At 36.3% G+C, this 15,252-nt stretch overlaps 1 protein-coding gene and 1 long non-coding RNA gene across 2 annotated transcripts in view; both read left to right on the plus strand.

Annotated features, from left to right (window-relative positions):
* LOC141334839 (uncharacterized) overlaps positions 1 to 15,252 on the plus strand; it is a 43,852-nt gene that overhangs the window by 18,962 nt on the left and 9,638 nt on the right. The window contains exons 8-31 of the mRNA XM_073840063.1: positions 109 to 153; positions 238 to 357; positions 7,459 to 7,512; positions 7,750 to 7,803; positions 8,312 to 8,419; positions 8,607 to 8,660; positions 8,771 to 8,824; positions 9,024 to 9,068; positions 9,327 to 9,371; positions 9,468 to 9,521; positions 11,571 to 11,624; positions 11,710 to 11,817; positions 11,965 to 12,018; positions 12,186 to 12,239; positions 12,685 to 12,729; positions 12,825 to 12,878; positions 13,008 to 13,052; positions 13,776 to 13,829; positions 14,423 to 14,476; positions 14,574 to 14,627; positions 14,730 to 14,783; positions 14,867 to 14,920; positions 15,014 to 15,058; positions 15,152 to 15,196. Of these exons, the coding sequence (XP_073696164.1) occupies positions 109 to 153; positions 238 to 357; positions 7,459 to 7,512; positions 7,750 to 7,803; positions 8,312 to 8,419; positions 8,607 to 8,660; positions 8,771 to 8,824; positions 9,024 to 9,068; positions 9,327 to 9,371; positions 9,468 to 9,521; positions 11,571 to 11,624; positions 11,710 to 11,817; positions 11,965 to 12,018; positions 12,186 to 12,239; positions 12,685 to 12,729; positions 12,825 to 12,878; positions 13,008 to 13,052; positions 13,776 to 13,829; positions 14,423 to 14,476; positions 14,574 to 14,627; positions 14,730 to 14,783; positions 14,867 to 14,920; positions 15,014 to 15,058; positions 15,152 to 15,196 (1,407 nt within the window). The remainder of the gene's footprint in view (positions 1 to 108; positions 154 to 237; positions 358 to 7,458; positions 7,513 to 7,749; positions 7,804 to 8,311; positions 8,420 to 8,606; positions 8,661 to 8,770; positions 8,825 to 9,023; positions 9,069 to 9,326; positions 9,372 to 9,467; positions 9,522 to 11,570; positions 11,625 to 11,709; positions 11,818 to 11,964; positions 12,019 to 12,185; positions 12,240 to 12,684; positions 12,730 to 12,824; positions 12,879 to 13,007; positions 13,053 to 13,775; positions 13,830 to 14,422; positions 14,477 to 14,573; positions 14,628 to 14,729; positions 14,784 to 14,866; positions 14,921 to 15,013; positions 15,059 to 15,151; positions 15,197 to 15,252) is intronic.
* Positions 10,001 to 10,514, plus strand: LOC141334705 (uncharacterized). The gene is made up of 4 exons (XR_012355581.1): positions 10,001 to 10,029; positions 10,129 to 10,182; positions 10,310 to 10,354; positions 10,460 to 10,514. It is a non-coding gene; the product is annotated as an uncharacterized lncRNA (long non-coding RNA).

The following is a 15,252-nucleotide window of genomic DNA, read 5'->3' on the forward strand; positions in this document are numbered from 1 at the left end:
CTAAGCATGACGGTTAATGACAGTAACCTCACACTTTGCTGTGGTGAAATGCTTTTTTATAAATGCCAAAGTCCCCTCAGTTTAAGATCGCTTTTGTTGTTTGCACAGGGGTGTGCAGGAAAGAGGGGCTATATTGGATACAAGGGTGATAAGGTGAGGAATTCACATTTCATAAAACTCGTTACAGTGTTTTGTAAGGATGGCATTATATTGATTTGTACCAATATGTCCTAACAGGGTTCCCAAGGAGACCAAGGGGCAGATGGGCCAAGAGGCATACCAGGACCTCCAGGTCCACCAGGACTCCCAGTCCTGTACCTTTGGAGGAACACGGAGGACGATTGGGCTGCATTTAGGGTAGGCCATAACACTATTCTGGAGAATCTTCTACTGTAGGTTCGGCTTTACTTTTTGTAGTCTGAGTATCCACGAACATCATGTACCACAGTTTAAATGAGCTTAATTTGGCATAAATTATATAAATCTAGATAAATTAGTTGATCTTCCTGCCCATCCCTACCAAACATGAAAACGGTGCAGTGAGCCACCGCCCTGTGTCTTTCAAGCTGCTGGATGACCCAGTCTTTCTATGTTCCTGCCAGAGCTTGTATTCTATCTATTTGTGACTCTCTATTTTTGAGCATGTATTTAAGTGTAATTGTAAAACCTCAGGTTTGAGCTCCTTGTAGATTTTCATAACTCAAAGCAGTTGTGAATATCTGCTTATGATTGTCCGGAGGCAACTTGGCATTATGTGATGTTTCTTTTTGTGTGTGGAGAATATCCAAATGTTGTTTTTTCATCATCATTTGGCAGAATCCTCAAACATGATGGATGAGTTTAGTCCTCTAAAGAGGAGTCATGTGTGTATTGAGCCATGGGTGGTAGATGAGGGAGTTGTACATTTCTTAAAGACTGATACTTACATTCTAAGACTATGTTTTTGATTCACATTAAGGTTTTCATGATTTTTACCGCTTTTCTGTGCTGCCCCACAAGTTTCGGGTTTTACAATTTGACGTACCCTGACTTGAGGGATAATTTGATTCGATTTGATATGATTATTTATATGAAAAAGTCATTACTGCATGTGAATTTTATTTGAGCCCAGTTCATTGTGGAAGTTATTTAAGTGCTTCAGTATGGAAGATCAGATTTCGTATGGTGTAATGTATAATTTGGCTATTATTTAGGAAAATGAAGTCAATTTAGTTTGTACATGTTTTTGGCAAAAATTATTAGCCAAATGTTCCATATAAATCCCCACTACATTTGTCATTTTTATTAAATAAATACATAAATGACATTTTTACCTTTTTTTGAAGATTTTTGTCACTTTGATCAATGATAAAAAAGACAAGAAATATCTAAAACATTAATTTAGATTAAATACTAGATTAAATACTTACAATGTCAGTGTTAACTGTACGTTTTAAGGATTTTAATTGTCAATTTGTCCGTTGTACAGAGCTAGGTAGGTTACTTACAAATTGTAAACCATTACTGATTCCAAATTACATGACAAAAATTTTAGTTAGTAATGTAATCCATTACATTACACATTTTAAGTAATAAAATCAGACTACTTTTTGATTACATTTAGATTACTTTTGACCTGACTTGTTTATCACATTGATTTAAATAGTATAATATTGTAGCATATTGATATTAAAATGCAAAGAAAACACTTTTACGTTTAATGAAAAGCTAATAATTAATAAAGTCTTTAAAATGTAAACTTAAAAATAAATCGTTTCAAAATAACATTAAAAACACTAAAAAATTAAATGTTTTAACTGCTTACCTGCATGTCAGTGAGGCATTCCAGAAAGGAAAATGTAAAAGATGAAAAAGAATTAGGGAGAATTGATCAGTTATGAATAATTTATTGCTATTGAGTGAATGTAATCATGTAATCAATAAAAAAGTAGCTGTAATCTGATTACATAATCCACATTACATGTAATCAGTTACTTCCCAGCTCTTCTTGTGCATATGTCGTGTTCAGATGGACAAGGCTAAATGCGACTGATTCTCTGTGTATTCGGTGGTGATTAGGAATGATTTGTCATTGAAAAATTGTAAACTGAACCGTTACAGACATTGTTTGTTCTGATGCTGCATTGCCGTTTGCCCAGGTTGCGCTCTGTATAACGGTTGCAGTGTTATGAGGAGGTTTTGACAGATGTTTAGATCCCTCTGTTTCAGTGGGACATGCGGAAGGCAAGTGCACTGGGAGGTCCGATTCCCCAACTTCTCTTAAACTCACCTTCACTGGACCAGCAGCGAGCCGAACTCTGCCCTGTTGCCAAATTGAGCATGTGCCAAGACAAATGTTGTATAAAGCGGAGGCGGCCTGGGTGATTTAATAACAGTGTGACAGAGACTGTGTGTCTATGTGGGTTCGAGGCCTCAGCTTTTCCAGCCCACACTGCAGAGACAGCGTACACTGTCCCTCAGTTCTTCTTCTCTATTTGAACAGGAGCGATGCCTTTCAACACTCCCTAGTTTGTGTTTCTTATAGAGATGAATTGAAACATACAGGCATTAAGTGTTATGAGAGTTTAGATTAAGGATTTGTTGTTGAGTATTAATGCCAGTCAGGTACAGCATTTCCCATCATCTCTCGTATGCGGTCTGAATTGTATTTATGCATTCATGCGTATGCTGGGTCTGAAACCGCTTGTGTGTTTGCTCATTTAATATTCATTACATAGTAAATGCGACTTGTGGGTGTAAATGGGTCAACTGAGATAGCCTAAACTGTCACAAAACAATAAAATAAATACATTTAAAAGTAGGTTTTGAAATGTATAGAAGCATTTCAATGTTGGGAAGGTTACTTTGGAATAGGATAATTTGTAATCGGTAACCAGTGTCAATTACTTTATTAAAGTAATGTAACTGATTACATTTGATTACCTTTCTAAAGGTTTTCAAAGCAGGCTGGGTTAACCTTACAGTAGTACTCAAAACTGATTACTGTCAGACTTCTCAAAATCCTTCATCACTTGAATTAGGATTAGATTGAGGGTTAAGATGTATATTTTTAATAGCTATGATATTGTTTTTGAAATCAAATCTTTGAGTATCTTAAACACTGGCATCTAACAATGCCTTGGAAAGGGCAGTCAATCTTAAAAAAATAGATAAATAAGTAAAGCATATGCAGAAACCCAAATAGAAAATTAAACTTTTATTGAATAAGCTTGTGTCCTGTTCTATGTCCTTAACTCTTGAAACATTGGTGCCTCATATTTTAGCAAAGTCAGTGCAATTTGGGAAAGAAATCAATCTTATGTGTGAAAATATATTTAGATGTAAACCTCTTTGTAATCGTTAACTTTTTCATAAGTAATTAATTTAATTACACAGATTACAGTTATACCATTACATAATCTCAACACTGCATTATTTTGGTATAGTTTTTTTATTTTCTTTTGTACTATTATAGTATTTCTTAATATTTAGGGGCCAAGCACCGAAGGTGCGTAGGCACCTATTGTATCTGTTCTGTTTCTTATTATTATTATTCCGCCGCAAGTCTATGGCAGCCCATAGAACCGCTTGCGGGAAAGTTGTATAATTTGGCACACTAATAGAGGACAGTCTCAACTTTAACCATAGCAAGTTTGGAGTCTCTAACTCAAACTCTCTAGCGCCACCACTTGTCCAAACTTTCACTTTCTTTTTGCTGATAACTTTTGAACCGTAAGCCAAAATTCCAATTTTCTCTGAATCCTTGGGTCATGCCGAGTCGAATGAACACCAAATTTCAAAAATCGTAAGGTTTAGTTTTTTTTCTATAATTAATTGTTTGTAAAACCTACTTTTTCGAACTCGTCCTAGACGGTTTGTCTGATTTTCACCAAAATTGGCTCAGATCATCTTCAGACCATGCTGGCAAAAAGTTATGGAATTTAAGTCGATTGGACAAACCGTTCTCGAATAACACGCTAATTAATTCTACGAAAAGTGTGCAAAAATGGAAGTGAGGCCATATCTCCGTAACGCTTTGGAATATTGAAACCAAACTTGGTGTGTGTTATAACAAGCATGACCTGAGGCTACCTGCAGTGTTTCATCACAGTCCCACCTAGTGGTCAGGAGATATGAAATTTGGCTGTTTTTGCCTATAACTTCTTAGTGATTTGGCCAAAAATCTCGAAACTCATCCCGTTAGATTCGGAGGAGCATGCCGAGTCGAACCATATCCAATTTTCCCATGTCAGCCATTTTGGGTGTCGGCCATTTTGAATTTAGCTTTAAAATGCTGTATCTTGAGAACGGATTAGCGTATCGTTTCGACAATAATTACAAAAATGTTCGGGCCCCCTTTGCCCTGAATGTACAAAAAAAGTTATAACGAAATTTCGAAAAATGCTAATAACTTCTGAAAAAAATGGCTTATTGTAATAAAAGTGATCTCAAAATATTCCTTGGGTGAGGCCGAGAACATTGATACCAATTATGCCAAAATTGGCCTAACTTCCTGTTCGCCATTTTGATTAATGTAGAAAACCTACTTTTTCGAACTCCTCCTAGACCGTTAGTCAGATTTTCACCAAATTTGACTCGGATCATCTTCAGACCATGCTGACAAAAAGTTATGGATTTCGTGTCGATATTCGAAACAATTTTCATTTAACGCATCAACGAATTTGCTGGAAAGATGCCAAAGCGCATCGGAAGCTGTATCTCTGCAAAGCTTTGAGATATTTGCACCAAATTTGGTATGTGGCATTAGCACCTCACACTGATTACACCACATCAATTTGGTAACAACGCCACCTATTGGTCAAGAGTAATGAAGCATTCATAAACCATTATTTTTAAAATTATCAAAAATGCTAATAACTGTAGATAGCATTAGCCTATTGTAATGAAACTGGTCTCAAACTATTCCTAGGGTCATGCCGACAACATAGATACCAATTATGCCACAGTTGGCCAAACTTCCTGTCCGCCATTTTGATCTATGTTGAAAACATACTTTTTCGAACTAGTCCTAGACCGTTCGTCCGATTTTCACCAAAATCGAGTCAGATCATCTTCAGACTGTGCTGACAAAAAGTTATGGATTTCATGTCGATAGATGAAACCGTTTTCGTACAGCGCCTCTATAAATTTTAGGCTTGATGTGAAAATGACTCTAATGGTGCGTTCACACCGGACGCGACTTGCGCGGAAAAAACGCGCTATTCGCGCGTAGTTGAACGCTTGAACATTTGAGTTTACTCGCGCCATTCGCGCGGTAAAATTCGCGTCATTCGCGCGTGACATTTTCTTCACAACAGACGCGAATTCGCGTCAAGGGAGGGGCTTCTGCCACTCGTCAGCGGGGAAGTAGTTGTAAAATAGGTGAATGAGCTCAATTTGCCAGCTTTAGCTTGCTTGTAGTCTCAATATGTATGTATATGTAGGTTAAATTGAGTAAAGAGCGTTTTTTAAAACTAACCAGATTGTCCGACCTCTTCACTCACTTTATTCTTAGCAAGATCCTTTTTATTCCTGTTTCTACAAAAGTCCAAAGATGTATCGTACAGCTCCGAGGAACCACAGACAGCAACGGTGATTTTGTCCGCCATTGTTGTTTCGGATTACTGCCTCCGTCACTACTAGAGCAAGCTCCTGATTGGTTACCGCGACGCGGAATTCCGCCGAAGTTCAGATTTTTGAACTCGCGCGTTTCGCGCGATTCGCGCGAATGGCGCGGCAATCGCTTGTACGCTCAATGCGCGCCGCGCCATTCGCGCTATTCGCGCGTTTCGCGCCGCCTCATTCGCGCGTTTCGCGCCGCAGGATGGCTATTCGCGTCTTTGCATTGACTTAACATGTAAATCACTCGCGCTTGCCGCTTCATTCGCGTCCGGTGTGAACGCACCTTAAGGCTATATCTTTGGAAAACTTTGACATAATGACACCAAACTTTGTGTGTACGTTTGTCACCTCACACTAAACACACCACATCGATTTGATAACAGCGCCACCTGTTGGTCAAATCGAATAAGCCATTAAATCATATCAGTAGGCGTTCTACATCATTTTTCTGTCATTTTGACTAAAATCATCCTAAAATGGCTTCTTTTTACTTATTGTTGCAGTTGGTCTGCTGTTCCTGCCATCCTTAGCACCGCATTTTGCCCTTTGAATGCTTGGCCCCGTAATTGCTGCTTGCAGCTATATTTTAAATTAAGTTTGTCATTTTTTGTTAATTGTTTAATTAGTTAATTTATGTTTTTGTAATTTCTTTTTAGCTTTTTTTTTCAGTTTTAGTACATTTAACTTAAAACATTTTTATTTCAGTTAGTTGGCAAGGCAATATTTTTAATAGTTTTTAATATAATAGATTTTGGTTTGGTTAACAACAGCTTATGATATATGTGACTGTTCATACAACTTTTTTTTTTGTAGAGAACACCTTATTACCAATTGCTGGCAGCTGGATGGCCAGTAAGTATTTGAAATTATAATAAATTAGCAAAATGTCATTAAAATACACTGCCGCTCAAAAGTTTGGGATCAGTAAGATTTTTAATGTTTTTTAAATAATTTTTATATGCTCATCAAGGCTGCATTTATTTGATCAAAAATACAGAAAAAAATGTTATATTGTGAAATATTATTAAAGTTTAAAATAATGGTGTTCTATATGAATATATTTTAAAATATAATTTATTCCTGTGATGCAAAGCTGAATTTTCATCAGCCATTCAGTTTTCACTGTCACATGATTCTTCAAAAATCATTCTAATATACTGATTAATTACTGTTATTATCATTGTTGGAAACGGTTGTGCAGCTTAATATATTTATATAGTTTTTGGAACCTGTGATTCTTTTTTTCAGAATTCTTGATGAATAAAAGGTTAAAAAGAACAGCATTTATTAAAAATATTTTCTAACAAAAACAATCTAACAATCTTTTTCTAAAAAATAGTCTTTGCTATCACTTTTTATCAATTTAACACATCCTTGGTGAATAGAAGTATTAATTTATTGAATAAAAATGTACTAACCCCAAACTTTGATATGGTAGTTTATATTGTTACAAAAGATTTCTATTTTAAATAAATGCTGTTCTTTTCAACATTTATTTGTTAAAGAATCCTGGGGGGAAAATTCACAGGTTCAATATTAAGCAGCACAACTGTTTTTAACACTGATAATAAATAGGCATATTAGAATGATTTCTGAAGGGTCATGTAACACATGCTGAAAATTCAGCTTTGCTATCACATGAAAAAATTACATTTTAAAATATATTCACATAGAAAACAGTTATTTTAAATTATTATTTTACAATATAAATTGTTTTCTGTATTTTTATCAAATAAATGCAGCCTTGATGCGCGTTAGAACTTATTTAAAATACATTAAAAGTCTTACTGATCCCAAACTTTTGAGCGGTAGTGTATATGCATGTGGTCTCTCTAACTAAACCCTTTCCCTCTGCAGAGAGAGACAGGACACCCTGGACCAATGGGTGAGATAGGAAGACCTGGTTTACCTGTGAGTACAAAATCAAACACACAGAACGTCTTAAGTGCAGACTGAACCTGTGTTGCAGAGTATGAATAAATTTTACAATCACCACCAGTTATATTGAGGGTCACTGTCAATCTTTGACTAGCATGGTTTACCATAATATGACGAATGATGAAATGGCTACAAACAGATTAGATTTAAGTGTCTTTCTGTTTAGCATGTTGGTATATAAAACTGTACTTGATTGTTTTATTCCTAAAGGGGTTACCTGGAGACCCAGGTCAGACCGGACCACCAGGCCGAAGAGGCGAAATGGTACCTATTCATTAAAATATCTCTGTTTTTGTGTGTGTTCATAATAACAATGAGAATTCAATCTTCAACAAAGTCAACAAGTCAATAAGTTATATATATATATATATATATATAATTTTTTTTTTTTTTGAAAGTAGCCTCTTACGCCATTGTTATTTCCATTGTTATTTATTACGCCATTGTTATAACTGTTTTCCATTTAATATATATATATATATATATTTTTTTTTTTCCCATGTATTATATTTATTTACTGAGTTTTCAGCAGCCATTACTCCAGTCTTTAGTGTCACATAATTCTTCAGAAAGCATTCTAATTGTGTTCATTTGTCAAAGTTATTTTTTGAATAGAAAATTCATTTATTTGAAACCGAATTTGATTGCAACAATTGAATGCATCTTTGAAAGAAAGAAAGAAAATCTTCCTGACCACAAACCTTTTAAACATTAGTGCAGATTTATGCAAAGCACCTGCATGATTTAGTTACAAGCATGCACTTTATAATAGGGTGGCATTGGACCAAAGGGTGTTCGAGGCCGAGCAGGGACTCAAGGAAGAGATGGGATGAAAGGTCCGGATGGGGTGACAGGATCTCCAGGGGTTTCTGGTCTACAGGTGAGACTAAGGCCATGGGATGTCTATTGTAGCTTTTGTAATAGTTGTAAAAGTTCAGTTTGGGACATATGTGTGAATATGGTAATGCTTTTGAGTAGATTCTGTAAGGCTATAGATTTTAGCTGTAAAACATATGTACTTAAATTATGGAAAACCATATGTTGTATATTTCTGGCTGTGCATCAAGGGTCCTCGTGGTTACAAAGGTGACACAGCGCCCCCTGGTGAGAAAGGAGATGAGGTACAGCATGAGGCTAACTAATATTTTAAAATACATTTCCCTTTAACTGCCTCATACAGCATTATAATATACTTATGTACATAAAACAGTTTTTCTATCTCCATGAGCAGGGTTTTCCTGGTGCTCCTGGTCCCAGAGGAGACAAAGGACGGACTGGGCAAAAGGTAATGAAATCCTGCATCTGAACTATTTATAATGCATGTAATTTGTATGTACTGTGTTTATATAGAGAAATCCAGCATGTATACTGCCCCCTAGTGGATCAGCAGGGGACTCACAGAAAAAGTATTTTTATGGTCATCTTGAAAAATGCTTAAATGGTTATTCCTTTGTCGTTTTCCTCTTTTTTTGGAATGTTTATAGGGCTCAAAAGGAGAAATTGGGTTTACTGGCTTTTCTGGTCCTCCAGTGAGTAAATCACTTCATATTCTTCAACTTCTAGTTTTAAACATACTAGCAACTAGTGTTAGTATTGTTAGATATATTTCTTACATTGTGGTAAAAGTTATGTATATTTATTTATTTATTTTTAAGGGACCGTTTGGTTTACAAGGTGTTCAAGGGATTCCTGGACTACCTGGTCCTAAGGTGATTCATTTAATTCACAATTTATTTGTACATATTTTTAAATTCTTCTTGACAGTATAAAGAATTTTGTTTTTATAGGGGGATCCAGGAAATGATGGAAAACGTGGTCCTCCAGGGACAGCGGTGAGTCAAAAATAATTTCTTTTTTTAATAATTCTCAATTCAGTTTTACTATTATACTGCTTGATAATGCTCACTTATGTGTTTGTGTCTTGCCAGGGAGCACCAGGTGCTACAGGATTGGTTGGTGCACAAGGTGTTAATGGCTCAGAAGTAAGTGTTTTACACTTGATTACTGAATTTGTAGTGCAAATTCATTGCTTAAATGGATGGTATACCCAAAAATGTCAGTTCTGTTAGTATTTTCTCACCCTTGTGTTATTCCAAACCCAAAGGCCTCTCAGTTTTTACTGTGGAGTGTAAAAGAAGATATTTTGAAGAATGTTTGTAGCCAAACCATTTTGGTTCCCATTGACTTTCATTGTATTTCAATGAAAGGCATAGGAATCAATGTTGGTTTCGTTACCAACATACTTCAAAATCTATTCCTTTATATTTAACAGAAGAAAGTAGGTCAGGCAGGTTAGGAAACAACAAGAGTATGAGTAAATTATCCAGATCTAGTACAAACTATCAGAGAATGACAACATTGTCTGACTATCACACCTACAAGTTTTGAAATCTGACTGGACGTTGATTGACTTGATTATAAACCAAAACACCTTTGCTGTTACAGGGGGATGTTGGACCTGCTGGCCCCGTTGGCCGTAAAGGCCCTCAAGTATGCAAAATTGTTTTGTGTCATTGCTTCATGAATTCAGTTCTTAAACGATGCTCAGAGGCTAACTAATGTAAAATCTGTCATAATTGTTCCTCTTAGGGGCCTAGAGGGATCGAGGGAGATCGAGGCCCACCAGGTGATCCAGGATCACAGGTAAATTTGATCATATAAGCTAGCAATGCACATATTCCTACTCCTAATAAAGTAGAAAACATAAAATTATGGGTCTGTTGTGACATTCACTCAAGAGTAGGATTGTTCATGCATGTTTTTTCCACAGGGACTTCAAGGTCAGGCTGGTCCGCAGGGTCTCAAAGGTGACAGAGTAAGTTGTAAAAGTCTTCCTGTGTACATGTAGAACATGTATGATTGCATGTGTTATGTATGTGTTTATGAAATGGTTGCCCTAGATGTTTTTGCTTGTGGACAGGGGCCAGAGGGTCCAGCAGGTAACAGAGGGCTACAAGGCATTGAAGGGCCCATGGTGAGTCTGTTTGTCAAAATACTAAATGTGAGCTAGAGACAAAGATTTATACAATTACTTGTATAACTTGTACAACAGACCTTTAGCAACCAATATAATACATTTTATGGATTGTGAAGAAGAGTAACATAAAAGAGAGCTATATTTGGATTGAATAAAGTCACACTGGATTTAAAATTCCATTTTTTCTACAGAATCCTTGAAAATTAAACCATGTTTTAACCATTTTTGATTATATTTAAGTTAGCAATCAGTTCAGTTGGGAGTCAATTTTTATTAATTCATTCATTCGTTTAAAAAAATAAACATTGTTTTAACAATTTTATGAAATATGTAAGTTAGCAATCAGTTAAGTTAAAGGAGTAGTTCACTTTCAAAACAACAATTTACAGATAATTTACTCACCCCCTTGTCATCCAAGATGTCTTTTTTTCTTCAGTCGTCAAGAAATTATGTTTTTTGAGATAAACATTTCTGGAAATTTCTCCATATAATGGACTTAAATGGTGCCCCGATTTTTGAGTCTTCAAAATGCCGTTTAAATGCAGCTTCAAAGGGCTGTAAACGATTCCAGCCGACGAAGAAGAGTCTTGTCTACCGAAACGTTCGGTCATTTTCTTAGAAAAATATATTTTTATATACCTTTTAAGCACTGAAACTCATCTAGCACTAGGGCTTGTAGTGAGCGTTCCCGACTTTATATGGAGAAATTTCCAGAAATGTTTATCTCAAAAAACATAATTTCTTGACGACAGAAGAAAAAAAGACATAAATATCTGGGATGACAGGGGGGTGAGTAAATTATCTGTAAATTGTTGTTCTGAAAGTGGACTTTTCATTTAAGAGTCAACAATTACTATTCATTCATTCATTCATTCATTCATTCATTCATTCATTTAGGGTACAACTGGAGATCCAGGTCTGAAAGGCTTTCCAGGTGTCACAGTAAGATATCTGATTCAAATCTCACCATGTGTTTATTTGACATTTTAGTAAATATTTGTAAATGTATGTCCTTTATCATGTATTACCCCAGTAATTAATGCCTCTAATTCAGGGCAATAGGGGACTGGATGGAGAGAAGGGTGACAGAGGACCCAAGGGAAAAAAAGTAATCACCAGCACACAATACATTCAAAAATTCAAAAGCTTTACATGCATAATTGCCTATTTTTGATTATACTGTATGTTTTTAGGGACTAAAAGGAGCGCCAGGGATCATGGGTCCTCAAGGTGAGAGGGGCCAGTCAGGCCTCCATGGCTTACCTGGGGTCAAAGGTCAGCCAGGTTCTCCGGGTCTCCAGGTATACAATTTCCACAAAAGATTTCCTATAGCACGACTTACTACATATTCTTCATATGCATTACAGGCATAATCTTTAACAACTGAGTTTCAGAAGAAAATTTCTTGGCAGAAGACAAGTTTTTCTCTTAATCTTTTTTCCCCACAGGGTATAGAAGGTGAAGTGGGTCCTCAGGGAACACTTGGAAAAGAGGGTCAGAAGGTCAGAGTGCTTTATAACTTTCTTATAGCTCCTTATAGGTTTCTTATAGGTGATTGCACCTCTTAAAACACAATGTTGCCCAAAGGACCTTTCACTATGTCCTGCTATTATATGCACCTGAATCAGCAACATCTCTTCCTTATGTTTTTTTTTTTTTTGAATCAAAGGGTGGTAGGGGTGAACCTGGTGATAATGGAAGAACCGGACCCAGAGGATCCAGAGTAAATTTACTTTTTTATTTTAAAATCTGAAAAATCCCAAAGCCACCAATGAAAATGCATTTACTTGCAATTATATCTAAAATCCGTCTATCATTAAAAATTATATTACCATAAAAACAATTATGGACATAAGGAAAAAGCCAATAATGGAAAAATTCACATTCATCACATTAATTTGAGAAATATGAATAGTGAACTTCATATTATGTCATATCAAAATGTGATAAGAAATATTTTTATTATACATTTTTATTGATTACATTTCCAGTTTTAAATTAGACTTTAAATCCTTAGATTTTTTTGTGGTCTAAGATTTATTCATGCTGTTTCATGAATAAGCTAGATATTGAACATTTGTGTATTATGAATAAATTAACTGTAAATAAGTTGTAAGTAATCCTGTATTGTTAGATCACATTCACCCATCTTGTTTCTGTATGCTCAGGGTCGAGCAGGCCAACATGGTTCCCCTGGTGTACCTGGAATAGTGGTAGGGGAATTGAATTTGAGTAAATTGAGTCGAGATTTATTTGGTTCACGTTTTATTGAATTGATCTTATATACTGTACTTTGCTACTTTTGCAGGGTTTACGAGGTGCCCTTGGTGCAGAGGGACCAGAAGGAAAGCCTGGTACACAGGTTCCCATTTCATACATTTAATATCAAGTTTTTTTATATATATCAATTATAGTGAATTATCAAATAGAAATCTTTGCTTTAAACAGCAAAGACATCAAATTGTGCTGATTTTCTTTATGTATCTTTCAGGGTGTTTACGGTTCTGTTGGAAGCCCAGGAGATAAAGGACCTGCTGTATGTTTCTCAGCAACCAAAATATTCTTTAAGATATGCTAGTCAGTTGAGAGCAGGCTGCTGCTATAATGAAGGCTTGTTGTAAAGACTCATCAGTAATGATAGCAGGTTTTTTAAAAGAGCCATTACCAACATTAGACCTCAGAAGAAGGAAAAACACTTTATACAGGCATGTCAAGGTCAGAAAGATCAAAAACTATAAAACTTAACAAGGTCTTAAACATCCTGTTGGGTTGGTCCTTCTGTCATGGAGGAATGAGCTCAGTTTCAGCATGACAGCAAAAGCCTGAAACATGTTTTGTAAGTCAGATATGGTGTTAAACTGGTAGACAAAATCTATATCTTTTTATCTTTTTCAATATCTTTGTATATCTTTACAAATCATAATGTCAGCATAACAATTTTGGTAAAAATGTTAAATGAATAATTAGCATTGATTTCAAAATGTCTTAGTATTTAATTTATCTCTTTTTTGCTTTATGGATAGCAGCACATGAGCTGCATGAACAAACTTGTGTAAAACATGATTTTGTTGAGATCTAGCATCATTTGAGAATGATCCACAGTCATTTGAGTATGTCACACATTTGAGTACTGGTTTAGAAGCAGTTCACAATCCTAAAGATATTACTTATCAAACAGTATACTTTGTGGACTTTTCCAGTCTTTCGTGTATTTTTTTTTTTCATGTCATATATCTTCTGTAATCTTTGTCATCTAAAGGGCCTGAAGGGCGTTACTGGAGAACCAGGAAAACAAGGCCCTCCAGGCTCACAGGTGAGCATAACAACAGGACAAACTTATTGCAAGGACTGTTAAAAATACCTAGTTCTGCCATGAAACTCTACATGATGCAGGCTGACGGTTTGTTAATGTAACTGATGATATCACAGATTTATACGACTTGGCACTAGCTGATTGGTTCATGTTGCTTATGCAACCAATGAGCTTGCAGCTGTTTAAATGACTGGTAGCATTCACTTGGGCATTTCGCAGCACGTTTTCAGAGTTCCTCTGAAACCCTTCACCTTCCCCAGCTCTACCTGTATAGATCTGCTACGGGTTACTTTATGCTATTTGTGCAGCAGCAGTATGTCTTAAATACTCACAGCACAGTATCGCCATATGCTTTGGCAGTAGCAAGTTCTGTACTTGCTTGCGGCAGTAGCAGCAATAATCTACAACTACAGCAATAGCCAACAGCAGCAGCAGCGTAGCAGATCTATTCCGCCAAGACCTCAGAGACACTAAACTCAGAGAGTTGTCATGACAGAAATGACATTTTACAGTTGTCAAAATCTGAAAATTAAAAGTTTTTGTTGACTAACATCTACTGAAAACACAACTGCTCACTGTTCTCCTCTTATTAGGGCCCACCTGGACGACCAGGCCAAGATGGCACCCAAGGTCCTCCTGGTGAGAAGGTAAACCTCTACAAACTGTGTATTGCTGTTAGAACACTCATAATGTAAATAATATACAGTGTTCACATGTATCATTACCATGTGTGTTTGTTTTCAGGGCTTCACTGGAAAACCAGGCATCGCAGGTGTTCAAGGGCCTGTAGGCATGTATGTAAGTGGCACTGTCCTGCATAAACCAGTATAGAGTGGCATGAATATTAATGATCATCTTGTAGCTGGGATTTGATTCTGTATGCTGTCTGCTTGCTCTCAGGGTTATGCAGGAGCCATAGGCCTTCGTGGACACCCAGGACACACTGGAGAGAGGGTTAGAACTCTCTGCTGTAAATATTTTACAATGATTTTGTCTCTGATCATTTTGACATATATTGTGTGAATGTGCATCTGCAGGGTGAACCTGGCATCAGAGGACCTCCAGGTCCACCAGGGCAAAGAGGGACACCTGTAAGTTGATTTGTATGTCATCTGTAACATTAATGTTATGACATTTTGGTCATTTCTTCTCTAAAACAATTGTTACCTTGTTAACTTTCGAAGGGTTTACCAGGCCCGTCTGGTGAGAGGGGCCCACGTGGACCACCGGTGAAGTAACTTCTCCATTCATAGAGCTAAATAATTGAATAGTACTATTTTTATATTCAGAGAGGTTATCAATAATGTTTCCAAATTTTTTAGGGTCGCCAAGGGGAAACAGGACCTGCTGGCTTACAAGGACTGCCTGTATGTAGCCCTCGGTTTGAATAATACATTTAGATTTTTGAGAAGCAATAATATAT

The sequence above is a fragment of the Garra rufa genome, chromosome 5 (genome assembly GCF_049309525.1).
Source record: "Garra rufa chromosome 5, GarRuf1.0, whole genome shotgun sequence".
NCBI classification, from domain to species: Eukaryota; Metazoa; Chordata; class Actinopteri; order Cypriniformes; family Cyprinidae; genus Garra; species Garra rufa.